General features: G+C 57.5%; 4 protein-coding genes across 18 annotated transcripts in view; 1 reads left to right on the plus strand and 3 right to left on the minus strand.

Moving 5' to 3' along the window:
- LOC100030951 (WD repeat and coiled-coil-containing protein) overlaps positions 1–20246 on the minus strand; it is a 28097-nt gene extending 7851 nt beyond the window's left edge. Inside the window, exons 1-4 of one of the 14 annotated variants that reach the window (XM_056824819.1) lie at positions 7384–7634; positions 4101–4157; positions 3685–3866; positions 262–2188 (exon numbers count right to left, since the gene is read on the minus strand). In XM_056824819.1, the coding sequence (XP_056680797.1) occupies positions 262–2169 (1908 nt within the window). In that variant the 5' untranslated portion in view covers positions 2170–2188; positions 3685–3866; positions 4101–4157; positions 7384–7634. The other 13 variants (XM_056824817.1, XM_056824824.1, XM_056824825.1 and 10 more) reach the window with 13 other exon arrangements.
- Positions 5624–6559, plus strand: FKBP1B (FKBP prolyl isomerase 1B). The gene is made up of 3 exons (XM_001364191.4): positions 5624–5756; positions 5840–5887; positions 6130–6559. Exons 1-3 carry the CDS (start codon positions 5720–5722, stop codon positions 6369–6371), a joined length of 327 nt encoding a protein of 108 aa, XP_001364228.1. The 5' UTR covers positions 5624–5719; the 3' UTR covers positions 6372–6559.
- SF3B6 (splicing factor 3b subunit 6) lies at positions 14245–15656 on the minus strand. Of its 2 annotated transcripts, none has more exons than XM_056824887.1 (4): positions 15011–15656; positions 14842–14933; positions 14589–14727; positions 14245–14479 (listed from the first exon to the last, which is right to left on the minus strand). In XM_056824887.1, exons 1-4 carry the CDS (start codon positions 15038–15040, stop codon positions 14390–14392), a joined length of 351 nt encoding a protein of 116 aa, XP_056680865.1. In that variant the 5' UTR covers positions 15041–15656; the 3' UTR covers positions 14245–14389. The 2 variants fall into 2 exon arrangements, with proteins under 2 accessions (XP_056680865.1, XP_001364306.2); XM_001364269.4 differs by having other exon boundaries at positions 14815–14933; positions 15011–15236.
- Positions 15851–20190, minus strand: TP53I3 (tumor protein p53 inducible protein 3). Its single transcript, XM_001380323.4, has 6 exons — positions 20068–20190; positions 18169–18326; positions 17455–17722; positions 16809–17021; positions 16381–16577; positions 15851–16081 (listed from the first exon to the last, which is right to left on the minus strand). The coding sequence occupies exons 2-6, from the start codon at positions 18304–18306 to the stop codon at positions 15893–15895; spliced, it is 1005 nt and encodes a 334-aa protein (XP_001380360.2). The 5' UTR covers positions 18307–18326; positions 20068–20190; the 3' UTR covers positions 15851–15892.
- Positions 20247–25517: the final 5271 nt, after the last annotated feature.

The following is a 25517-nucleotide window of genomic DNA, read 5'->3' on the forward strand; positions in this document are numbered from 1 at the left end:
TCAATCCATCGTCTGACTAGTCCTATAGAAATAATGGCATAAATCCCGATTCCCCACTGAGAACTGATACAGAATCCATCTGAGGCATCTAGTAATCATCTTGCAAACAAGGTCCAGGTTTTCAGAGTTGACCTGAACCTTCAGAAGAGACTCTCAGACTTCCCTAGCCCCAGCACCCTCATGGTTCCATCTATCTATTTGGGTAATTTGGTGGGCAGGGGGTCAGGAACAGTGGAGGTGCCCCCCCCCTTCCCCAGTTACCTGGTATGTGATGAGAAGAAAAGATGGGTCTTGAGAGAGTGGGTAACGGGTGGGGGCCAGCGGCTGCTTCTTCTCAAGCAGGAGGTCTATGAGCTGGGAGAGGCGTTGCTGGAGGTCTGCGAAGCTCCCCGAGAGTCTCTCCAGCGTTCCACACAGCTGACTCTCTCCCTCTTCATTTTTGGAAACTTTGACTTGAGGGAGGCTCAGGGGCTCACGAATCAGGCTGCACTGGGTCATCGGTAAGCTTGGCCTGACATTAGAGAGGAGGCAGGCCGAGGACCGGGAGCTGGACATGGCCTCCAGCCCTTCCATGGAGACGACGGTGCTGGGACTCAGCTTGGGTTTGCCGAGCTGTGAGGTGCTGGGCCTGGAGCTCTGGGCCCCCGAAGCTCCTGTGATGTCCTCGATCAGGGACTTCCCCCGAGGCAGAGACTGGATCCTTCCAGGCATGAGCAGGTCCCTCTTCTGGGGGTAGGTGTTGAGGCAAAGGCTGTCCCCCGGCTTCCTCTTATTGGCCATGCCCAGCCCCAGGCTGAGGTTGCAGAAATCTCGCTGGCTCCAGACCGACGTCATGGAGGGCTCTTTCCCAAAGTCGACTTCCTTGACCTCCAGGTGAATGTTGTACATTTCAGACTTGGAGGATGGCAGGAAGGTGGGGTCTGTGAACTTCTGCTTCCCAACCGAAATCAGGAGCCGTTTGTCTGACAAGAAGCAGATGCCCTTGGGCCTCTCACAGTTCTCCAGGCGGATGCACTGGACACCCGGCGCCAAGGCGGGGATCAGGGAGTAGACCAGAATGGTGTAGCACGTGTTGGAGGCCACAGCCATCACCTGGGACTTGGGGTCGTACGCCAGGATGTCCGGCACCAGGATGCCAGGGATGCCCACTTTCCGGGTGGTGGTGACCATCCTATCGAAGGTCACCAGGACCAAATGGGAGGACTCCTTGCCAGCCCGAGCCAAGTATTCCTTCTCTCTGAGGTGGAAGAAGAAGTTTGTGTCTGACTGATAGTTCCTGGGGAGCATCTGAGTCAGATCCAAGGAATCCAGAGAGGAAGATGAGAGGGAAGCCAAGGAGGAGGACCGCTCCGAGTCGGGGGACACTTTTCCGGTATCCATCAAGGCCTCCTCTGCAATGACTGCTGAAGACGAAGGGGTGGTGGAGGGCTGTGCCTCTTCCACTGTGGGCATCTCAAAGGTCTCTACTGAGTTCAGGCCACAAATCCTGTCCAGTGGGAGCTCGGTGGCCACAGCAACCTGCATGTCCACAGTGGCCAGCACAGAGCAGATGTTTTTGCCCATGTCGAACACGGGGCAGAAAGCGCACGGCTGCAGAGATTTCTGGGAGTCGTCCCACATGAAAGAATGCAAGGCGCTGCCCACGGCCACCACCAGCCTCTGGCCATCATGGGTCCAGCATCCACAGTGCACAAAATCCTGGACTTTGAACAGGTCAGCCTTCACCCTGGTGCTGTCACAGTGCACCGAGGGAAGCACGGAAACTTCGTGGCTGTTGAGCACGGTGAGGATGGCCTTCTTGGGGTGCCACACACAGCCCTGAGCAAGCACAGGGAAAGCCTCCCCGATCTCGCATGTCTGGGACACCAGAACCTTGCCTCTCTCCGACGAGCTCAAGCACACCTGCCACACGGTGACATGTTTCTTGTGCTGTACAGCCAGCAGAGTCGGGGTGCCCTCTGACCCCATGGGGCTCCAGGACAGTCCGTAAACATGCTCAAATTGCCCGATGATCTTCGAGTCCCCAAACTTGGGCTCCTTGTTCTGGAGCTGCAGGGCCGTCAGTACCACCTGCTTCCCGTCGGTCCAGGCAATGCCATGGATGGGATGTATCGCCTGTTGGAGGGCGTTGATACCAGTTCTGAGGAGCTTGCCTTTCCCCAAGTCCATCTTTCCTGACAGAAGGTACCTGAAGTCACAGAGAAGACAAGCAGTGAAGAAGCCCTCAGAAACTCAGGGACTGAGTCTCAGCATGGACAGACCCTCCCTCGTGCCTGCTTGGCCCTGAACTTCCCAGAGGGGGACCCAAGGAAGAAGTGGCCTTGGATCCCTGGACTCTGGCCCCTCGAGGTGCCTGCCCTAAGGAGATACTGCCCAGGGATGGAAGCGAGGAAGGACCCTCATAGCCACACACTGATATGGAAAACCTCATCTTCATCAGCATATTCACATTCAAATCTAATTTTATTTCTAGTTTGAGATTTCCTGACTGCCCTTGAGAGTTCTGTGTTGGACCTGTAAATCCTGAATGACCCAAGTCTTGTTTGCAGTCACCTTGGCAATGGAGCAGGCCGAGAGCACCCTCACCTCAGCTTCATGCCCACCACGGTCACTACAGCCAGCAAATGGGCATGTCCTGGTACATGATCATCAATGAATCCTAATTCAGAACTTGAAGGCACAAGAATCCTAGAAATGGGTGGCCAGAGCAGGAGGGGTGAGGGAAGTCCCTCGTCCCAAGGGAATGGTTTATTATGGAAAAACAGTTCCCTGATCTTGCCTTATAGTCCTAGGAGCAGGCCACAGGTTCCACTGTCACCCATTAATGACTGGCTCTTGTGGATTCTGTGGAATGTGGGATGTCTTATTATTGCAGATAAAGGAAAATCTGGGCAGAGCTTTGGCTTCCCACACTAAGAGAAGCCACAAAAACCAAACCCTCCCATTCCCCACATAGCTCTACTAGAGGGGAGGCTGAGTCCAAGGGAAGCTGTTGGCTCTCCTATCTGGGGCCCTCTTAAACTTTCATGGGAGGGAAGACAGCAGCATAGAAAGAAGTATCACTCAACAGACTGGGCACTGCCTGTCTGCCTGGATCTGGAAGGTCCTCACTAATGCAAGAGAAAGGCAGGAGCCCTGTCTGCCCAGGCAAGGGTCCCCTCAATCAAGACTCAGAATTCCAGCTGATATACCTGCCCTAAGCACACCCAGGGTCCTCCCTGTCCTGCCCCTCTCCAAGCCATGGCTTCCTACTTGGCACTGACACCTCCATCTTTACTTGTGGCCCAATTCACCCCCTTCTCTGTCCTTCAGAGAGCCCACCCCAAACCCTGCTCTAGTGAGGGCGGCCCAGACACCGTTTGTCAGGGAGCCAAACTCCTGGGTGGGGAGATCAGGAAAAGCCCTTTGGAGGAGGGCCTGGAGCTGGGCCTTGAAGAGGGTTCGGGGGTCCAAGAGGCCAGGTGGAAGAGGAAGGGATGCTGCATCTGTCCACAAGCACCTACTGTGTGCTGAGGGAAGGTCTAATGAGCTAGGGGAAAGAAATGCTGACCCCGAGTGAGGGGGACTCGGCCGTGTGAGCCCAGCAGAGAAGTCAGGAGCAGAGCTGATCTGGACCTGGGTCTTCTGACCAGCTCAGCCCTGAAGCAGTAGCAGTTCCCCCTCTGGGGGCCTCTATATACTCACTCAGATAAGACATGAGGTAGGGCAGGGGCCAGCCCTCGAGGGTCCTGGGGTGAGGGCAGCACGCCTCCAGGAGGGTATGGGCAGCCTCGGGCACATTGGCTGCCTGAATGCGTGAGGGCCAGGGCTCTGCAAGACTTCTGGGGTGCCAGGTTCCCTAAGCAGGGCTCTGGGGTTGCTGTCACCTGGGCAAGGGAAGGGGAACTGGCCCTGCCCCCACGACCTCCCGGGCTCCCCCTCCCAGTGCCAGGGATGAGCCTCCCCACCCCCACCCCTGGGTCTCACCCATGGCAGGGTGGGCAGCCAGGCCCCATCTCCTCCCAGAAGACAAGCAGGCCTCCCCCTCCCCCAACTACCCAGGTCCAGGCTGTCTACACCAGCTCCACTGCACCTCCAGGCCTCCCTGGGGATATTCATACCCAACAGCATGCACAGACGTCCCAATGCAAGGAGGCCACTTGGCCTGATCAGGAGACCTGGAAGAACAAGAGCCAGCCTGGACTGCAGCAGGGCTTGGCGAGGCGAGGCTCCATTGGGGGCCCAGAACCTGGGCCCTGCACACTGTGCCAGGAACCCCCCAGCAAGGCACCACTGCTGGGAACGAGAAGGGAGACGCAGGCACAGCCCAACAGGGTGGAAAGTGCCAGGGCCCGGGGAATGCAGAATGGCCTGCCTTCTCCCCGGTGAACCACATCTGGCCTGCCTTAAGGAGGCCACATCCTGGAAAGGTTCCCGCCACCTCCTTTTCTCTGCTCTCCCCGGAGGCCAGAGACCATCTTTTGTCTCTCCTGATGCTCTCAGCCCAGAGCACAGTGCTGGGCACACAGTCACTTGTCTGTTCACTTCTCCCATTCCACACCAGTTTAAGAGAACCCAAGATTCCCCAGGCTACTTTGCCCACCAAGAACCCCAGATCCTTCTCAGACAAAATTCGAGCTGCACACATCCTCCTCCTCCTCTCCAACTGCCACGCCTTGTTTCTTTGAACTCAAGACTAAGAGAACATTCTGATCTCTGGAGTTGTTTCTTCAACCCGGGCTCTATCCTCTCTTGGGAGCCCCCCATCTGGGCCTCTTGCTCCCGTGGTCAGTACCTGGAGGGATGGGGATGGCTCTGGGGGCGGCGCCGACCGGACAAGCCTCACTCTGTCTGTCTGTGTAGCTCCCATCTCCACACCTTTGTCCAGACTGCCCCGCACACCCCGATGTCCTTTCTCAGTCCCTGCCTCAGCTCCAGCCTCCTCCCCGTCCTCAGGGTGGGCCTCGCTGAAGCTGGGGTTCCCCAAGTAGACTCCCGTTGGGGGAGGAGGGGTCCTGGCACTTCTGTGGTCTGAGTGCGAGTCCCTAGTGCCGGAGCCCCAGTTGGTTGTTAAATGTCCAGCGTGAGCACTTATCCCCACTTCCTGCTCCCTCTTTCTAGGATTAAGGAAGAGGTGGAGAAGGTGTGACTGAGGGGCGTTCCTGCTCCCAGCCCCGCCCCTTCCTGCCGAGAGCTTCCGGTGCCCAGATGGGGGCGGGGCTGACAGCCCACCATCTCCCCGGGACCACCTTACAGCTGAGGAAATGGAGGCAGAAGCGGAGCTCAGCTTTTGTCCTGAAGGAGCCTGGCGGGGGGAGGGAGGAGTGACTGTGGCGCTGGGTATGGACTGCAGCTAAAGGGGCGGCTGCACTGCCTCTCTGCACCTGACCCAGCCCAGCCCAGCCCAGGGAAGGGGGGCCACGTGGGGAGCAGCCCTGGCCCCGCCCCCGCGCTCCCATTGGCCAAGGTGGCGCCGGGGCGGAGCCCGGGTTCACAGCTGCATAGGTGGGGGAGGCAGCAGCAGAGGCAGCAAGGCTGCTGAGGAGGAGGAGGAGGAGGAGGAGGAGGAAGCAGCAGCCCCAGCAGCAGCAGCAGCAGCAGCAGCGCCGGCGGCGCCTGCAGTGAAGACCGAGACACCGAGACGGCAGCGGCCTCAGCGGGGAGCGAGCCCAGGGCCGGGGCCCGGGCCGCTGTGGAGGTCCAGGACGCTGCGGCTGCTGCTGCTGGGGGCCGGGGCGCCATGGGCGTGGAGGTCGAGACTATCTCTCCTGGAGACGGTGCGCGGGGGAGGGGCGAGGAGGGGGGAGGGGGGCGCGGCTCTCCCTTCCGGGCCCTGAAGCCCCCCCTTGTCTTCCTGCAGGAAGGACATTCCCCAAGAAGGGCCAGACATGCGTGGTGCACTACACAGGTAGGCGGGGGAGGGGCGCCCTCTGGGAGCTCTCTCTGGTCGCCCCCTCCCCCTCTTGCAGAGACTAGAGCTGCCCCTCCCCAGGCTCACTCTTGGCTGCACCCATTTCCCAGAGTGGACAAGTCGCCGCCCACTGAGCTGGCCGGGCCAGTGAGAGGGCCCACGGGGTGCCTTGGCCCCGCTGGCATCCTTACATAGTGGGCAGCGGGTTCGAGGCTCCTCTCTCTCCTCTCCGTCCGCAGGAATGCTGCAGAATGGGAAGAAGTTCGACTCCTCCCGGGACCGAAACAAGCCGTTCCGGTTCAAGACGGGCAGGCAGGAGGTGATCAAGGGCTTCGAGGAGGGCACTGCCCAGATGAGCCTGGGCCAGAGGGCCAAGCTGACCTGCACGCCCGACGTGGCCTACGGAGCCACGGGCCACCCGGGAGTCATCCCCCCCAATGCCACGCTCATCTTCGACGTGGAGCTGCTCCGGCTGGAGTGAGCCCGGCGCAGGTGGCGCCTCCCCTCCCCCGCTCGGCCAGCAGGGCTGGCACCACGGAGCCCGGCGTGCGCATGCGCGAGACCCGCCGAGCTTTCTCCTAGGGACCACTTCGCTTTCCGCGCCTGCGCCGGGCCCCAGGCCTATGCCAAGGGGCCTCGGGGTGGAGAAAAAATAAAGGCTTGGCCAGAGCCCCCGCGTTCCACGTCTAGGCCGCCGCTAAGGGCGGGGGTGGGGGGGGCGCGGGGAGCTTCCGGTAGAAGGCCGCTCCAAGGGGAGCCCAAATTCTCCTTGGCAGAAGGCCGCAGGGCCGAGCCAGGGCACCCGAGCCAGCGGCGGGCATCTCAGCCAATGACGCAGGAGCCCTGGACTGGCCGGATCTCTTGAGCCGCCATTTTCTTATTAATACCCAGAGCTAGCAGCACCCCAGGGCCCCCCAGTAGGCAGCACGTCAGGTTCGCCAAGGACAAAATGGCGCCGATTTGTGTGTTCGGTTTAGCGCAAGGCCAGCCACCTCCATTGGGGGCTACGCACAGCCTTGTCGTGCCCGGACGTGCCCCCATCCGGGCCGTGCCACCCCGTGAGGCAATGGGGGGGGGGGCTGTGGCTCATTATCTGCTCCCTCCCAGGGCGCAGACACAGCAAGAAAGAAGGGGAAGGGGCCACGTCCACACTCACCCTGGCTGGGATACACCCGGCCTGACTCGTCTCGGAGAACAACTCGAACAACTCGGGGGCCAAAGCTCCAGGAAAACTCCCCAAGGTGGAAGGCGGGGAGCTGTCTGCGCTGGGAGGTAGTGAGCTACCCAACCCCAAGGGGTATCCAAAGCGCCGCTTGGCCCCAAGTTCCCCACCACTATCCCAGACGTCCCTCAGCCCAGAAATCTCAGTATTCAAGGCCGCCAACCTGCTCCTTCGACAAACCTTCCTGAGGCTTTGGCTTCAGACGCAGGAAATAAAGCCAAAACATACCATCCCCACAGGAAGTGGCGTCACGAACCACCGCCCCACTCACCAAATGCTAATCTGTGGGCCGAGTCCACTTCCCGTAAGAGCGCCTGTCGTCCTGGGCTGTCTGCACGCTCCCTGCGCAGGCCTGAGTCTGGCGTGGGATGGAGAGGATGGGCTCTGGCTCCGAGGTATCTCGAACCCAGACCTCAGGACCTTCACTTGGTCACTTGCTTCCTGAGAGGCACTGCTACGCCGCGGAACACGTGACTGCCTGGGCGTGATGACGTCACGCCGAGTGGGGCGGGGTCCTCCCCAGCCTTAGCCTCCGTGAGAGGAGGGAGCCCATCCAAGACCTTGGGCCAATATGGAACTCAGATCCCTCCGCTGCTTTCAGCCGGGGCTGCACTTCCAGTGGAAGCTGCCCCCAGCGCGATGTTCTGGGACTGGAGCCAATGGGCCGGCCTCTGTCGGCCCTTTAGTCACATGGTTTCCCTTTCTCCTCTGACCTCCTGGGGGGGGAGGGGGGCCCTCAGCCCCGGACCTAAAGGGCCTCTTCATGCTGAGGGCGATTGTGTTGTGTCCATCCGGCCTGCTCGTCACTCCCCTGCCCTTCAGCGACCCCAAGCGTGACCAGAACAGAGCCCTCCCCAGCTGCCGCCCAGGGTGCCCAGATCCCATACAGTACCAAGGCCTGTGCAATTCGCCACAGCACCATCTTTTGGGATTGCGTCGATTTCACCCACGCAGTCTTTTTTTTTTAATAGATTTGCTTTATTAAGAACAAAAGACCCATGTGAGGAGCCAATGACGTTTTTTAGGAGGCCTGCCCACACACCATCCCTTGGGGACTTCAGTGCCACAAACATTCAGGTGATTTCACCTCCCTGAAAGCTCTGGGGAATTTCCCCTCTTTACCTAAATCTCTTGTAGATTTCAGTCACTAGCATCTCTTGTGCATTTCATTCACCACTAACCCCCCCCCCCCCATCTCCTGTGGATTTCACATCCTTAGCCTCTTGTGGATTTCCCTTCCTCACCAACTCTTGTGGATTTCACACCCTCCACAGCAACTCTGGAAGTTTTCTCTTGCTATCTCTTGGGGATTTCACTCAAAAGCATTTCATGGGTATTTTACCTCTGCAGTCAGTGTCTCTAGTAGCCTCTTTTCTATAACCCCCCCCCCAACCCTGCTGTCACCCTGGTGTAAGCCCTCATCACCCCAAGCCTGACCTGACAGTGGCTGGGGGAAGGAGGGGCAGGCTTTCCCTCTCCAGGCCATCCTTCATTCAACCAACAATGTGATCTTCCTAAGCCCAGGTCAGACCATATCCCTCCCTCGCCTCCACCCCTCATTCAGTGAATCCCAGTGCCTCACACCTGCCTTAAGGATCAACTACAAAGTGCCGCGTTGGTGCCCAGCCCTCTTTCATGCCCTTACAGCCTGTCAACATGACATGTCGCCATCCGGTGACCCTGGCTTCATTCTATTAAGGCACTCTGATCTCTCCACTGGGAGCATTTTCATTGGCTTCCTCAAAGCCTATCTATTTTTCCTGTTCAAATCGAGGCAGTCAGCATTTACTAACTGCTAAACACTGGGATAAACAGAAGCAAAAAGAGGCAGGAGCAGCTGGGTGGCTCAGTGGATTGAGAGCCAGGCCTAGAGATGGGAGATCCTGGGTTCAAATCTGGCCTCAGTCATTTCCTAGCAGTGTGACCCTGGGCCAATCACTTGACCCCCATTTCCTAGCCTTCACCCCTCTTCTGCCTTGGAGCCAACACGCAGATTTGATTCCAAGACAGAAGGTAAGGGGTTAAAAAAGAAAGACAGAAAGAAAAATGCTCTACATGGGAGAAGAGTGGATAAAAGCGCCCAGGGAGCGTTGAGACTTGGTGTCCAAGACCTGACGGTGAGGCAGGCGTGCCATGGGCCCTTCCTAGACCATGGAGCTTCTGGGAGACAATTCCCAATGGGAGAATGGGAAGCCGACAAAAGTCTGGAGGCTCCTCCTCCTGACTGCCCTAACCTCCTTCAGGTATTCTGGAAAAGGAAGCCTTTCCCTGATCCCTTGACTGTGGATGCTGAGATCAGCTCCAGTGTATCTTTCTCTATCTTGCCTCTACACAGTTCTTGAAGGCAGGACTTGTTGCTGCCTTTCTTTGGGTGCTTAGCCGTGGTCAGGTACAGAGTAGGTGCTTAATAAATGCTGGCTGCCTTTGGGATGCTGGTGTCAAGGCCATACAATGAAGTAGCATTTACTGATTCTTGGCAGTTTGCAAAGCACTAGAAACACGGAGAACGGCAAACTAGGCCAAGGCAAGATGTCTTTTGGCCCTCGTGTTTCTGAAGGGGGCCGATGATGTCCCAGGCCAAGAGCTTGAGGTCCCGAGGGAATGGGACTTTAGGGAGGCAGTCACAGTCGTCAGCCTCACTCCCTCTGTGAAAGGCATCCAAGTCCAGTGGCAAGACATGGCTCAGGATGACTGGCGATGGTCAGGAGGCAGGGGGTGGCTGGCAGCTTCTGTCTGACCGCTGGAGGGTCGGACTATAAAGAAACTGAACCAAGCTGTATACGCTGTCTGGGATAGCGGAGGCTGCAGCGCTGGCTGGGATGGGGCTGCGGCACCTTGCACAGACCCATCACTGCCACCACTGCACCAGGCAGCAGTACACAGTGCGGAATCCCCTCCCCCAGGTCCTGCTCACCAGGCTGACGTCTTCCATGGCGCAGCCACATAATGCTTTTCAGGGCGCCTCATACTCCTTCAGTGACTCTCTCAGAGCAAGGCGCCCTGCGAAGGACGCCACCGGAAGCAGTGCATCCGTGAGTGCCGCCTCCTCTCACTGACCACCATGAAAGAGGTGCCCCTCCCGGAAGTGCGGTGGGGGCAGGATACATGGCCTCAGGGGGTGGGCCAGAGCTTGGGGACCCTGCTCCAGGGGCCTTCGTAATGAATCGTTCCTCGGCTCCCGTTCTGCTGCGGGAGGTTGGGGCAGGCTAATCCACCACCATGTTTGGGCCCCGTCAGTCGTCCTCTACACGTCTACTCCGTCTGCCAGATTGTGGCTGCTGGGCGTGCTCCAGCTTCTCGGAGCCTCGGGTGAGAGCCAGGGGGCAGGTGGACGGGGAAGGTAGAGCAGCTTCCCTGAGGAGGCCTCAGGGGCACCCGGGATGTGAGTCCTCTCTGAACAGCCCACCCGACCTGTGCAAAATACCTGCGGATGAGAAGGGGAAGGCTCCGGCCTAGGACGTGGGAGCAGGAAAGGTTCCTGTAAAAAACGGGGGAAGCGCCGAAGGAAGGAGAGCCGAGAGCCAGCACTGAGGCAGAGGCAAGGGATGGATTACTGGGTGCAGAAACCTCCAGGCAACCAGTATAAGTGGATACTAGGCTGTGAGGATGAGAATTCTGGAAACGAAGGGAGGTCAGATTGTTTTTTCAACCTTCCCTTCCCTCAGAATCCACACTGTGTTGGTTCCCAGGCAGAAGAGCAGTAAGGCCTGGGCGATGGGGGTCAAGTGACTTGCCCAGGGTCACCCAGCTGGGATGGGTCTCGGGTCAGATTAGAACCCAGGACCTCCTGTCTCTAGGCCTGGCTCTCCATCCACTGAGCCACCCAGCGGCCCCGAAGTCTGATTTCGAAGGGCTTTTGTGTTTGATCCTGGAGGTGATAGAATGTGTTGGGGAGGAATATGGGATGGCGGGGTCAGAGATCCATTTTAGGAAGGTCACGGATGGTGGATGGAGGATAAGCAGTGCTACTGCCACAGCCTGGGGGGAGCTGGGAGAAGAGGGCCGGTCAGAGATTCGGAGGAGGCGAGACACAGAGGCAAAGCGGGGGCCCCAGCACCATTTTGGATGGGGGTCCCAGGGCGGGAGCCTGGGTGGTGTAAACCTTAAAATTTCTTAGACTTATAAATGTTGGAAATTTCACCATTGGGAAATTTCATACTTGAAAAAAATTCCCTATTGATAGTGGGAACTCTATTGGAATGTGAACCCCTTTGGCACGGGAGGTTCCTCCTCCTCCCTACCTAAGACTACTTTAGGACAGAAACCTTTTGCTGAACAATGGAAAGGGCTTTGACCTATGCTTAAGCATAGAACAGGAATTTGAGTCATGATTGATTTTAGAATTGATACAATAGAGATACTTGGAATGACAGAACCAGGTCTTGGAAACTACAATCTCCACCCTACTCAGTCCTAACAGGATTTAGGAAGGGAAGATTTAATTATTTGAGAATATGACCTTCAACAGACATGTGCAAAGCCACAGACCTCTGGGCGGTCCTGGGTTAAGCTAGAGCCACCATTGGCACAGGGAAGACATGGACAGTGATTGGTAGATGTGAGAACTGAGGGGAGGGAACTTAGATGGTGTCCTTAAAGATAGCGGGGTCTGAGGACTGAGGAGGTTGGTTGGAGAGGTTTTTGGTCTGAGAGGTGGTGCTTTGAGAGTTGGCTCTGAAGGAAGCTGGAGGTGGAGGCCCCTGAGACTGTTTCTCCATTTTGGTCACGTGAGTGATAGGGACTGATCTCTTTCCTTTGCCCCAGCTATCTAAGGGCTTGGGCCTTTTGGCCCAGCCTAAACAGAAGGGGTATTTAAGTCCTATTCCCTTCTCTCCCCTTTCTTTCTCTCTCTCTCTCTCTCCTTCTATCTCTAATACTTTTCTTCCTCCTGTTTATAATTAAACTCTATAAAAGGTTGACTGCTGACTTGAGTTTTAATTTAGGAATTACATAGCTGAATTCCTTGGCGACCTTAAATTAATATATCTCAGTCTTTTAAAGTGATTTCCTTGTCACAGTGGCAGTGGACAGGCAGAAAGAGGGACATTTCCAAGAGGGGAGGTTTGGGGGAGAAGACGACATCTGGGCTCTGGCGAGCTTGGAGGGCCCCTACATTGACCTGGAGAGGGGCTCCCACTTGTCCCGTTGTCAGCGACGCTTTAGCAGCAGCCAGAGCTACGAGCGACGGGAGGACCCAGATTCTGTCAGTGCCGTCTGAGCTCAGGAGCCCACTTAACTGAGGATGTCATCTGGCTCAGCCCCGGGGGGGGGGGGGGGCACCACCAATGGACCCACAAGCATTCATTAAGCCCTCCTGTGTGTGAGCCTCTGGGTGATGCTCAGGAAGTGCCATTTGGTGGGTGGAGAGGAAGGAACACGTTCCAGTAACTCGGGGCACGCATTAGGGTTTGCCTGGCCGCTGAGTCGAGCCCCCCACTCTGTATCGCCTGGGAATCCTCCCTCGGGGAGCCCATCTGATGGCAGCTGTCAGCACTTGGGGGCAGGAGGGCAGGCTCACCCATTAGGTCAGTGAACACAAGTCAGAGGAGCCCAGTGAAGGCTGGCGGCAAAGGAGGCTCCAGGCCCCTTGGGGTGGGGCCGGGTCCCTTTGCAGACGCCAGAAGGTTGGCCAAGCAGCATTCCGTGTGGGACCGAGACCAGGTCAGACTAGGGACGGCCTCGTTCTACAGGAACCCAACACGCATTCCCAAACCAAGCCCGAGCCATCTCCCCAGTGGCCACCTCCCGGCGGTGCACCCACCCACGCCGGCCGTCCTCACTTCCTTACTGCCCTCCAGCGAACGGCGGCCCCAAATGCCAGCCTGGTGAAGCTGGGAATCCCGAGCAACGCACGGGGCTGGGAAGGCGCCGCTCTGGTGCACCGGGCCCTTCAAGCTTTGGCGGTGGCTGCTCGACAGACTTCGAGAAAGCCCGCAGAGACCCTCAGGAGAGGCCGGGGCAGCCCCTGCGTCCCGGGCCCCGGGCAGACCACGACTGGAGGCCAAACGAAGGCCGGTCAGCCACTCGGCACCTACGATGTGCCAAGCTCCTTCCTACGTGTTGGCTGTGCGAAGCAGCCCTGTCACCACAGGCCTCGAACAGCGCTCAGGGCCGGAGAGGCCACATCACACCAGGCAGCTGACATCACTGCTTCCCACTGAATGGCCATGCCGCCACCGACACCACTGCCAGAGCCGGGGAAACGGGATTCGCGATGGAGGAATTCTCCAGGGCCCAGGAAGCGGCTGGGCAAGGGAGAGCAGCACCATGGACGCCTCAGCCATCACGGAGGCTGCTCTGCCACCTGCCCACTCTCCAAAGGCCCCCTGGACCCAGTTCACCGCCACATCCCCCTCGGGCTTGTCTTCTATCATCCTGGGAGCCTTTCCAGGAAGACACCCTCCAAAAGGCACTCAAAAACCCCTCTAGGTGGTCACTGGCCTGACCAACAGGCATCAGAGGCCCCCGGCTCCTTCACCAAGGCCCCACCCTGATGGGGAGGCTCTTCAGGACGGGAAGCCTGGGGGCAAGTCAGAAGCAGAAGGACCGGAGAGCCTGCCCCAGCGTCCGGGAATCCCCCGAAGGGGGCCCTCATGGGACCAATCGTCTCTGTGGATCAGAGTGGCTGGCAGGGTTAGGGGTTGGGGAAAGGAAGGCTCCTGCCCACAAGGACCCAGACAAGGCCCATCAGGGAGGGGCGGACAGCACTAAAGGGGTCCCAAGGGGAAGGCGCTCCAGGCCTGGGGTAGAGCCAGGCTCAGAGCAGGGAACTGAATTAAGAAAAGCAAGAAATGAAGAGGAGCTGGATGGGGAGTGGCCCCAGGAATGCCGAGCCCAGGAGGGCCTGGCAGAAGGAAGGCCCCAATGGAGGAGTGGAACAGAAGCCCTGGGCGAAGGCCTACTAAGCACCGAGGGCCATCCACACACTGCCGCCCTTTTACAGAGGAGGAAACTGAGGCAGAGCTCCAGGACTCTGCTGTGGATTGGAACACCAGGCCTGGCACTCAGAGCTGCCGGAGGGGGCACAACTCCCCATTTCCTAGATGAGCAAACGGCCTGGTCCAGGCTCCCAGGGCAGGGCAGGGCCCAGCTAGAGCCCCGGGAGCTGCAGGGAGGGAGACTGAAGCCATGATCGCAGGGTTTCACCCTGGCACCTTTATTTGCCACCCCTTGTCCATCAGAGGGCCCCGTGCCCTCAGGCCCGGCCCAGCACAGGCACAGTGAGCCAGCAGGCCACAAGGTCCTTTCCCTGGGGCTGGCCCAGCGGGAGGGGCCCCTCACTTGGGGGGGTCTGTGTTGATGCCATATTTCTCCTTCAGCAGCTTCAGCTGCTCCTCCTTCTTCTTGGTGTCCATCTTCTGGAAGGCCTGCGGGGAGGGACGGGGGCGGGGCTGTGAGCTGCGGTTCCCCCTCCCCGGTCCCTCCCCCTCCCCCTCGCCGCGCCCCCGCCCCCTCCCCATCTCCCCCAAGCCGCACCCTGTTGGCGTTGTAGTAGAGCACCACGAGGTAGCGGTTGCACACGTTGAAGCCCGACAGGTGGTCGCAGGCGTTCTTGGCATCGAAGATGTCTTCGTACACCACGTAGGCCGTGCCGCGGGTCTCGGGGGTGTTCCCTCTGCGGAGGGGCGGAGCTAAGCCGCGGCTCTCGCGGTGCCGCCCCGCCCCGCCCCGCCCTCCCGGCCCCGCCCCCGCCCGCACTCACACGCGGATCTGGCGGATGGGTCCGTACTTGCCGAAGATGTCGTACATCTCCTCGGCCGTGATCTTGTAGGGCAGGTTCCGGATGTAGAGGATGCGGTTCACCTCGGGGGGAAGGCGGATCTGGGGAGGCACAGCGAGGGGTCAGGGGGGCCTGGAGGGCCGCGCTCGGAAGAGCGGGCGGGGAGGGGCGCACTCACGTTCGCGCGTTTGGCCGCTTGCATCGCCATGGCGGCGGCGGGAGGGGGTGCGCTTGGGCAGGAGCCGGGGCTGAGGCTGGGTCCAGTACGTCGGGGCCAGGGGCCGGCCCGCTCTTCCTCCTCTTCTTTTTCCTTTTCCTCCTTTCCTCCTCCTCCTCCTCCTCCTCTTCCTCGCGAAAGACGCGCCGGGATCGAAGACAACTTCCGGTTTCCGATGGGGGAACCGGAAACAGGAAGCTCTGAGGAAGCCCCGCCTCCTGGCGATACCGGCCCACGCCCCGCCCCTGCCCCATCTCTTGGGCTGCCTGCCGGCGTGTTCGGGGCGAGTCCACGGTCTACGGCTTACGAGGGGTGGGGCGAGGGGTGGGGCTTGGGGCCCCACTGTTGGGAGTTTAATGGGGCACCGTGGGTTTGGTGAGGGGATGCCCCGGCCGGGAGAGGGAAGGGGGCTCGGAGCGGAGAGAAGGGGCTGGCCGGACCCGAGAGCCTCTCCCCCAGCTAATAGGCTCCTCCTGTTACTTTATAGCCCCAGACCCCGCCCCGCCCCCCCTCCTCCCCAAAGGGGGCCTTTACTCCAGTCTTCCCTCCTACGGGGGCATCTGGGCCTCCGGTAGTAGAGCATGAATCCCCCCTGCATAGCGGAGTGAAGCCTCGCCGTCACTCCTTTCCTCTCTGGAGGCATCGGTGCCGCCCCTGCTAAGGAGGTGAGGGGCTCGTGGGCCCCCCAACCCTTGCCTTCGTGGGGGACGCCCCTGGGGCTGGGCGGGGCCCTTGCCCGGCCTGGAATGGGGGGTCCGGGCCCCTGGGAAGCACCGGGGGAAGGAAAGGGCTGAGCGCGTGTTTGTGGGGAGAGGCTCCTTTATTGTGCCCCCCCAGGGCCGCTCAGGGGCCCGAGGCCACTTCCAGCACGATCTTGCCCAGGTTCTTGTTCTGCTCCATGTAGGCGTGGGCATCGGCCACCTGCCGCAGCGGGTACACCGTGTCCACCACCGGCCGCAGCGCCCCGGGCTTGGTCTGGTCAAAGTAGGGCAGGATCTGCCGGGTGAAGGCCGCCACCAGCTCCGCTTTGTACTGACCAGGCAGGAGAGGGGCGAAGCCTGGCATTAGCACCCCGTGAGGTGGGCACCCACCCGCCCGCCCACACACTCCCCAGCCTGCTTCCATGGCTCCAGGCCCATCTCTATTCCACTTCCCCGACCATCAGCTGCCAGGAGAAAACCTGGAGGACAGGCTGGTCTGGGCAGAGGGCGGGGCGAGCCCGCCCACTACCATCCCCAACCCCGTACCCCGGACCCTTCCGCCCGCCTTGAGGCCAGGGTAGAGAGCAGCCGTGGCCTGCGGGGGGCGCCTGAGGACACAGAGCGGCCCACCTTCTTGTCCCGGGATCTCAGCAAGCTTGTAAGGAGACTCCCTCGCTTGGCCAGCAGCTTGGAGAGAAGCTCCCCGTGGACCTCGGCGCCCCCCAGCAGGCCGTAGAGCACCCAGCGGCCATCAGGGGCCAGGCAGGCCACGTTCTTCTCCCAGTAGGAGCCGCCAATACAGTCCAGAATGATGTTGGCTCCGGCTCCTGGGGGAGGGAGCGCAGGGTGGCCATTCGGACTTGGGACAGGTGCTCGGCCCTCCGAGGCCCAGGACAGCAGCTTCTCCTGGGGTAGCCCCAGCTCCAGAGCTGCCAGGCGGCCCCCAGGCACCCTTGGGACAGGGGGGCCAAGCTTGCCGCTTCACCTGGCGGGGGGGCCTCAGCTTCCCCTCCTCCGTCCGTGCTACCCAGCCCGAGGACGGCAGAGCGGCGTCTTACCCTGAGTGAACTCCAGCGTGGCGACGGAAAAGTCCCCTTCTCTGTAGTTGAAGCCGGCCGTGGCCCCAAGCTTCTCCACGGCCGCAATTTTGTCCTGGGACCCGGCGGTGACCAGAGGGACAGCCCCGGCCTGGCGGGCCAGCTGGACGGCAGCTGTGCCCACACCGCTGGATCCGGCGTGTATCAGCACGGTGTCCCCAGCCTTTACTCGGCCTGCAACAAGCAATTGCACCAAGCCCCAGTGTGTGTTGGGGGGCCGGGAAGAGCCGCTCAAGAAGGCAGCTGGTGACCTACAGGGTGACTTGGAGGCAGCCCTTCCTCTGGGCTCTGGCCCCCTCCCAGCCAGAGCCCTTCTCCACCCCAGGCCGACGGGGCTCCCCCACCCTTCTCGTCTCCACCCCCCCTGATGGTTTGGGGGTGGGGGGAGAAGTCTCAGCTCTAGCATAGACGGACATCCAAGGCCTGAGCAGGAATCCTGGGGGGGGTGGCTATGGCTCCCCCAAGATGGGCTGTTCCACTCTGGGACAGCTCCTGGGAATGCGGTTTAACTACCGGTGGGGGCAGGGAGGGACGCAGGAGGCTCCCGGATCTCTGCCCCCTGCGGGCTGGGAGAGGGGGATCCCGGAGGCTGACCTTGTCTCCTCACCTACGACATGGAGCAGCTGGAAGGCTGTGAGCCAGGCCTCGGGGATGGCCGCCGCCTGCGTGAGCGTCAGCCCGTGAGGAACGGGCATGAGGTGGCCTTCGGGCACAGCCACGTACTCGGCCTGCCCCCCCCCAGCCAGCAGAGCCATCGCCGGGAGCCCTTCTCTCCACGGCCCCTGGCAGCCGGGACCAACTTCAGCCACATGGCCGGACGCCTCCAGGCCCAGGATGCTGCTGGCTCCGGCTGGTGGGCTGTACTGGCCTCGCCGCTGTGGGGGAGATGCAGGAGGGTCCGAGGAGGGGCCTTCTGCCCGCCCACCTGGGCCACTCCCAAAGAGGAAGAGGCCAGAAGTGACTGGTCAACTGAGGCCCAGGGCCAGGACCAGCGAGAATCCGGGTGTCCCAGTGAGCCACAGAGGAGCCTTTCCCAGAATCCCTCAGGAACAGATGCCACACTGCCCCCAGCCCCTGCCCAGGCTAGGAAATGGGCGAGAGTCCGTGGTAGGGGCCGCCTACAGGCCTGGCTTGGTCCTCCTCGGGAGGCTCCGGTTCCAGGCCCATCACTGTTGCTTAGTAAGCCCCTCTCCCCTGCTGGGCATAAATGGGTGGGATACAAATCCCCAGCTGTCTCCCTGGCAGAGCAAGTGTGGGTTCAGCAGGAGGGAAGCAGAACCGACTGTCATGGGCCGGGGCAGGCCCAGCCTGGCACTCCTACCTGCAGCACGTCCGCCCTGTTCAGAGCGCTGGCAGCCACCCTGAGCAGGACTTCTCCGGGCCCTGGCACAGGCTTGGCCACGTCCTTCAGGTACAGGTTTTCGGGGCCCCCAGGCTGGTCAAAGTACACAGCTAACATGGTGGTTCTGCTCTCGCCACCTGGGCACGGAGAGACAGAGGGTGACACCGGGGGGAGGGGGCACTTCTCTGCTTCTCCTTCCCTCCCCAGGACCCCATCAATAAGCAGCACTTCCTGGGGCCAAGCCTGGGTGGTCCTGGGAAAACAAGGACAAAAGCCTCTGAGGCTGTGGGCAGCTCCCCACAGAACCAGCCAACAGGGCTGGCCCCTCTGCAGGGTGATCAGTGAGCCAGTCAGCAAACGTTCATTAAGTAAGCACTCACTGTGGGCGGTGGCAGAGCTCCAAGAGCTGAGGGGACCCTGGGCCGAGGACAGGGGTGAAGGCTGTCAGGAGGGGCCCTCCCTTTCTGGGGAGGAGCCCAGGGCTGGGGTGCTCTGCAAGCTCAGTGTGAGTCAGCAATCTGTCAGGTGCCCCCTTGGATCCTGGCTTCTTGGGCTGCCTCTGGAGAGGAGCTGGGAGGGGATGTCCCTGCCTGTAGCCCAGCCACACCCTGCCCTCGGAGCCCGGGGCTCAGCTCTGGCCCAGCATTAGAGTGGCCAAGGGCCTGGGAGCCAGGTCACAGGAGGCTGAGGGGAAGGAACCAAGCTGCGGGGTTGGGAGGAGAAAAGGCTCCCAGGCCAAGTGGCCGGCCTCTGGGAGAGGCCCGGACTGGCCTTGTTTGGCCCTAAAGGGAAGAGCCGGGAGCAATGAGAGGGAGGGACAGGGACACAGAGACAGACAGGGACAGAGAGAGAGACAGACGGGGACAGAGACAGACAAGGACAGAGATAGGGACAGGGACAGAGACAGACAGGGACACAGAGACAGACAGGGACAGAGACAGACAGGGACACAGAGACAGACGGGGACAGAGACAGACAGGGACACAGAGACAGACAGGGACAGACAGATAGAGACAGACAGGGACAGAGATAGAGAGGGCCAGGGACAGACAGACAGACAGAGACACACAGTGCTTCCCAACTCCAGAGCTTGTACAAAATGAAAGTAACCGGGGCGCACAGACTGGCCGGAGGCTAAGCCTTTGGAACCAGCCCGGGAAGGCACCCGGGCCAGAGCAGAGAGGCAGCGGCCCCCAGAGGAATGGGAAGGAAATGCGGGGCTGCCCGCAATGCCGCAGGCCGCCGGCTCCAGGAGGAATCAGTCTGTAGTAAAAGCGCACCAGCTTTCGAACCAGAGCGAGCAGCCCCAATGCAGGCCGGAGTCACTTCCAGGCCCAGCTCGGCCCGGCCGGCCTGCCCCTCCCCCGCCATCTCTTGGGAGCCGGTGGAGCAGGCGGACTCGGGCCATGTCCCCAGGCCTGACAAGAGGGGCTGGCGCGGGGCGGGCGGGGCGGGGCTCACTCTTGGGGAGCCTCGAACCCTCACCAATGCAGGGCTGCTGCCCCACAGCTTTTCCCCCGGCGTCTGCCCCACCTGGCCGGGTAAAGACAGCTGGGCCACAGCGTGGGGACAGGATGGCGAGCTCGAGGGCCGGACCGAGCCAGGACTTGGTCGCTGCCGATTCTGGTCGGGGCACCTGAAGCTCGGAGAGGCGCCCAGAGCTCCTGGCAGCGGAAGGTGCGCGGGGTGGGGGTGGGGGGCGCATGGGGGAGACTGGGAGCCCCAGGCGAAAGCCTCTGCTCAGGCCATCTTCGGAGCCTCGTCCCGAGCCTGGCTCTTGGGGGGCTGCGGGGGGTGTCGGAGGGAGGGCTGCCCCCCAGAGGGCCTCCCGTCCCGGCGCCGGAGCCTTCCCTTCGCCCCTGCCCTCGCGGGTCTTACCTGTGCGGACCAGGAAATAGACGGACGTGTGGCCAAAGGCTGAAGGCAGGCAGCAGTGGGGCGCGCCTGGCAGGGAAGCTGGGCGTGAGGTGGCCGGCCTGGCCCAGCCCCGGTTCCGGAGGGAAGACCTGGGCGGGAGGAGGCGGGGAAGGGGCCGCCTCTGCCTCCGCCTCCACCATGGCCTAACAGGGAACAGGCCAGCGAGCTCTCCGGTCGTCCTCGCCCCCCTCAGCGCCCTCTCCTCTCCCCTGCAGTCCTGCCTCCCTCCCCAGGCAGTCTCTGGCTTCCCAGCAGGGCCTGCCCTCCAGGGGCCTCGGAGACCGGAGCGCCGAGCTGGCGGGTGGGTGGGAGAGCCCTGCCTAGCGGCTTGCCGCACTTGCTGACTGCTGGACAGCTCCCGCGCTCCCCGCCCCGCCCCTCCTTTGGGCCAACAGCCTGTCAATCATCTCGACTCCTCCTTCTCCCCGCCCTCCCGGCCAGTCTGTTGCCAGGGCTAAGCCTTAGCAACCTCCCGCCCCTCCGCTCTAGTCCAGCCTCCTTGGAGAAGCTCCAGCGCCCCCTCCCATCGCGAGGAAGAGAGAAATCTTGGGCTGCCATTCGAAGCCTTCCGCCCCTCCCCCTTTTCGGCCCTCTCGCGCCTTACACCTCGGGGCTCCCCCGCCGCCATTCTCTCTGGGGACCCCCGTTAGATGGCTGCCTGCCATCTTTCTTTGTGCCCCGGGGCTGGGCACAGTGTCTGGCACACCCTGGGCACAGAAGCCACAAGTGGCTCCCCGGCTCAGCCAGCCCCAGAGGGATTGGCCATGGGGGGCTCTCTGCAGTCTGGGATCCCGAAGCCAGCCCCTCCCTTCCTCCCTGGGATCTGCTCTTGGGCACGGGCCAGTACCCTCTCCTGCCGTGCAGTCTTTGCATTGGCCGGCACCATGTGCCTCAAGAGTGGGATGGAAGCCTCTGGCCCTGATGCCACCCTGCTCTGTCCTGGTGAGCATCCAAAGAGCTGGGCATGCCAGCCCCATTTCATAGCTCCACATGTTATCAACTAACCAGGTCCTACCTGCAGTGGAAGGAATCCCCAAAGGCTTCATGTAGGAGGTGGGGCATGTAAAAAATAGACTCGAATACAGGACTACAAAACCCACAAGCCTTTGCTCCCCAGAATGCCTTGTAATCTCACCTGGGCTGAGATGAGAAGGTATTTAAGCTGATTCAAAGGCTTTTGAGAAGGGTCTCTTGGACTTCTGTTTGGGGCAGATGTGGCTCTTTCCATAATGTAGGTGAGGTTGTGTCTAGGCCTCTCTGTGGCCTGGACATGTGCTTTCTTATCCTGTATTTTCTTTAATCCTTAACTTTTAATAAACCTCTAAAAAAAATAATACTCCTTGCAGAGAGAAACTAATTTCTACCTGCCTCAGTCTCCCCCATATTCCTAAATTTTAATCTTTACAGTTTGGCGACCTAATGGGGAAAAAAACTCTCAATCTTCTGATTTCTTTCTGATCTTTAGTTCAGCTTTTAATTTGAGCCACATCTCTCTGGCCAAGTTTTTGTTTTTTACCCTTGCAAAGCTGCTGCTCGTTCAGTTCCAGCCATTAGATAGCTCAGCCGCTTTTGCCTGCGGGCTTCAGCCCCCAATCCAGACCTGTTGCGATTGCCGCCCACCTGGCCCCTGGCTGCTAATCTGCCTGCCTGCTTCTCCTGCTTCTGCTCCTGGCTTCTCACCTGGTGTCCAAGCTCCCAGCCCTGTTTGTCTGCGCTCCGGCTCTGGCCCCTGCCCACCCCGGCGGTCTGTTTCTCTCCCATCTGGCATCCGACCCAGCCGGCTCATCACCCAGATCCTTGGAGCAGATTGCTGAGGAAGAATTTCCAGCAATATCAGGTTGAAGGACCAAGCAAAGGAAGTTCACGAACTAAGCAGGAAATGACTAATACCAACTGACTAGTACCAACGTAAAGAATCATCATAAGGAGAAAGGAACCCAAGCCTTGATCTCATTAGTTCTGTGAATTGTGCAGGACGTGCATTCCAGAAAGAGAGAGGACTCAACTCTCTGATTACCCCGTTGGCTCCTTCTCAGGGGCTTGGTAGGAGTCTTTTCTGTTTTGTGACTTTTCTTGGGTTAAATAAAACCTGTCCTATCTTTGAAAAAAAAAACAGCAACCAGCTGGTAACAGTATTGGCCACGTGGGCGGAGGGGAGAGAGGAGAGGGAAAGGAGACCCAGGTAGTTTTCCCTTAGGCTGAGCCTCCACTTGGATGGGAGTATTGACCACAGGGGGATCAGAGCAGGAGAGAGAGAAAAGGGAGAGGAGAAACAGATTTTTCAAACAGAAACTTAATAGCAATGGGCTGTTTAAAAGGATACCTTTTGACTGTTCTGGTAATTTCATTGACTTCACCTGTGGGCCAGAAGAAAGATTCAGCCCAAAGATTCAACTTTGGGGAGGCAAATGGGTGGCTCAGGGCACTGAGAGCATGGTTCTGGGTTAAAATCTGGCCTCAGCTCCCCAGCTGTGGGGCCCTGGATGGGTCCCTTGAAATCCATTGCCTAGCTCTTACTACTCTGCTTTCGGACAATAGACATTTAAATGGATAAGAACCCAAGGAACTTTGAAGAGGCTAAAGGCTATATTCTAAGGCATTTCAGACTCCAATGGTTTATAAACATCTCTGTATTCTATTGCATTTTTGGTTATGGTTTAACTTTGTGATTTTAGGTTCATATATTACTGGATTCAATGTTATTCTGCTTGAACTGAAGGTTGATTGAATTTGTTTTGGATGTACTGAGTTTTGAAATTCTGTTGTTTTTCCCCTGTAACTATTGAACAAATATTATTGTGAATAAGCCCATATATGAAAAAACAGCCTTTTTCTATTTTGCCGAGGATAGATGGACTTCAGAACTGGTTATAATTGTATTAACAACCTTTGGAATTTTAATGTGCTAAATACCTCAAATGATTTGATTTTAAGGGTTTTTTAAATATGATTTTTGGAATTTTTTAAACAATCTGGTTATTTTTGCCAATAGTAGCTGAAGTGAAATTCATTTTTAACCCCCAACCTTCCCGCATGTGAATGGAAGTTGGGCAGTTAATCTCAGGGCATTTGTATCCCTAAAAGCCTCCAAAAGGGGCAGCCCTTTGTTTATGCTCTTCAGCTCACTACTTTACCTGCACAAGAATGATATCTAGATTTCTTGATTATGTTCTTAACCCAAGATGAGTTTTACTTTGTTTAAAAAAAATATGTTTATTACCAAGGTTGAAAGATTGCTGTTTGTAAAACTTGTGACAAATGTCCATCAATTCATAGGCTTTAAAAATGTCATGCAGCAACTTATGTGAAATATGAAAGTGTGTTTGTTTGCTATTGTAATTAATGGGGCTATTGAGAATTTGGGGGATTTTGATATCTACATAGTTGTACTGCTGTATTTAAAAAAAATGAAAAATTGTTATATTCATAGCTGCGCTCTTTGTGGTGGCTCAAAACTGGAAAACGAGGGGATGCCCATCAATTGGGGAATGGCTGAGCAAATTGTGGTATATGTTGGTGATGGAATATTATTGTGCTAAAAGGAATAATAAAGTGGAGGAATTCCATGGAGACTGGAACAACCTCCAGGAAGTGATGCAGAGTGAGAGGAGCAGAACCAGGAGAACATCGTGCACAGAGACAAACACACTGTGGTATAATCGAACGTAATGGACTTCTCCATTAGTGGCGGTGTAATGTCCCTGAACAATCTGCAGGGATCTATGAGAAAAAACACTCTTCATAAGCAGAGGATAAACCGTGGGAGTGGAAACACCGAGAAAAAGCAACTGCCTGAATACAGCGGTTGAGGGGACATGACAGAGGAGAGACTCTAAACGAACACTCTAATGCAAATACTATCAACAAAGCAATGGGTTCAAATCAAGAAAACATCTAATGCCCAGTGGACTTACGCGTCGGCTATGGGGGGTGGGGGGGGAGGAAAAGAAAATGATCTATGTCTTTAACGAATAATGCTTGGAAATGATCAAATAAAATATATTTTAAAAAAAATGAAAAATTGTTAACCTTGTTCAATTCATTTGCCTCATACTTACAGTGGAGCATGGCCAGATACAAAGAGGAAATGGATCTCATTTTTGGTGAGAAAGCCTTGCATTCTATATTTTCTTAGCTGACACAGAGTGTCAATGATTATAAGCTATATTTTTGAATTTTCTTATAAAGCTCTTTTATTATTATATTTTTCTTGCATGTGCAATATACTTTTTCAGTTTTTTAATTATTTTTCCTCTCCTTTTCATATTTGAAGCACATGTCACCAGCATTAAGATTTTCTTTAACCTTTTGATTTTTAAGTTTAAGATACATTTGCTAATGCATGCCCTAAAAGGCTTGTGACTATAAAATGATGCCACTAATTATTTAAATAAATTATGGGACTTTGCTTAATGATTCTGTCTGATTCCAGGAGAAGAGATACACACAAGAGCCATTTCATAGGGCCAAAGAAAGGCCAATCTAGGATGGATTGATGCCCTTCTAGGCCAATACAAAGGTCTTGAACATAGATGTGAAGACTCGAGGTTACTGTGTTTAACGTGTATTAAGACATAGGCTTTCCTTGTGTCCACACTCACCCTGAAGGTACTCACAGACGAGTATCCCCAAAACCTTGGCTCCTATAATCTGGTCCCCTTTTCTGCCTTTCATAGTGTGGTACCTTTCTGTAGTCCTGGCTATTGACTGGGTAAAGGCATCATTGCTTAGATCATTTTGATTGGGCCCTGATTGAAGGACCTGTTATAGATTTATTTTTCTTGTACTTGGAATTTTTACACATAAAACTTTGATAGTCTATATTTTCATCCAGACATTTTTTCTTTTCTTTTGGATTTTTCTGATGTCCTTTTAATATCTCTTGCCAATTGATTCATATACCTCAGCCAGGCATCCCTAAGTGATCCCTGTTTTTTAATCACCCTCTTAATGGGGGGGAACATAAAAATATTATTATTTAAATTGCAACGTTTAAATTCCTTTTGAGAAGAATTTTAGGTAAAGAAGATGCTGCCTCTCTGAATCCAGAACTGAACTGTTGGAGACGCCTCCAGACCACAAGTTGCACAAAATTGAACTTTGGGTGTGGTTGACTGAACATTTATTTGTATGTATACTTTCATGCCAAAGGGGACTGCCTGCCCCCTAACGGCTTTTTGTCAATGCGTCCAGCAATTATTGGGTTTGTTTGTTTTTTTTTTCTCTTATCATCAAATTACTGTAATCTTTAAATTGATTATGTTTTCATGATCCTTTGGAAAAAAATTAATTTTTTTCAAATGATCAAACGGAGGGATGTAAAAAATAGACTCGAATACAGGACTACAATCCCCATGAGCCTTTGCTCCACTTCCCCAGAATGCCTTGTCATCTCACCTGGGCCGAGATCG

Source organism: Monodelphis domestica, chromosome 1 (assembly GCF_027887165.1).
Source record: "Monodelphis domestica isolate mMonDom1 chromosome 1, mMonDom1.pri, whole genome shotgun sequence".
In the NCBI taxonomy this organism is placed as follows: Eukaryota; Metazoa; Chordata; class Mammalia; order Didelphimorphia; family Didelphidae; genus Monodelphis; species Monodelphis domestica.

Excerpts from the sequence above, each read along its gene's own strand:
- FKBP1B (XM_001364191.4), top strand. The coding sequence starts at position 5,720 with ATGGGCGTGGAGGTCGAGACTATCTCTCCTGGAGACG. Across the intron at positions 5,757-5,839 it reads GACTATCTCTCCTGGAGACG|GAAGGACATTCCCCAAGAAG; the intron begins GTGCGCGGGGGA and ends GTCTTCCTGCAG. Across the intron at positions 5,888-6,129 it reads ATGCGTGGTGCACTACACAG|GAATGCTGCAGAATGGGAAG; the intron begins GTAGGCGGGGGA and ends CTCCGTCCGCAG.
- TP53I3 (XM_001380323.4), bottom strand. The coding sequence starts at position 18,306 with ATGTTAGCTGTGTACTTTGACCAGCCTGGGGGCCCCGAAAACCTGTAC. Across the intron at positions 17,723-18,168 it reads ACAGGGCGGACGTGCTGCAG|CGGCGAGGCCAGTACAGCCC; the intron begins GTAGGAGTGCCA and ends TCTCCCCCACAG. Across the intron at positions 16,082-16,380 it reads TGAGATCCCGGGACAAGAAG|TACAAAGCGGAGCTGGTGGC; the intron begins GTGGGCCGCTCT and ends CTGCCTGGTCAG.
- SF3B6 (XM_001364269.4), bottom strand. The coding sequence starts at position 15,040 with ATGGCGATGCAAGCGGCCAAACGCGCGAAC. Across the intron at positions 14,934-15,010 it reads AAGCGGCCAAACGCGCGAAC|ATCCGCCTTCCCCCCGAGGT; the intron begins GTGAGTGCGCCC and ends GTGCCTCCCCAG. Across the intron at positions 14,728-14,814 it reads CCCATCCGCCAGATCCGCGT|AGGGAACACCCCCGAGACCC; the intron begins GTGAGTGCGGGC and ends GCCCCTCCGCAG.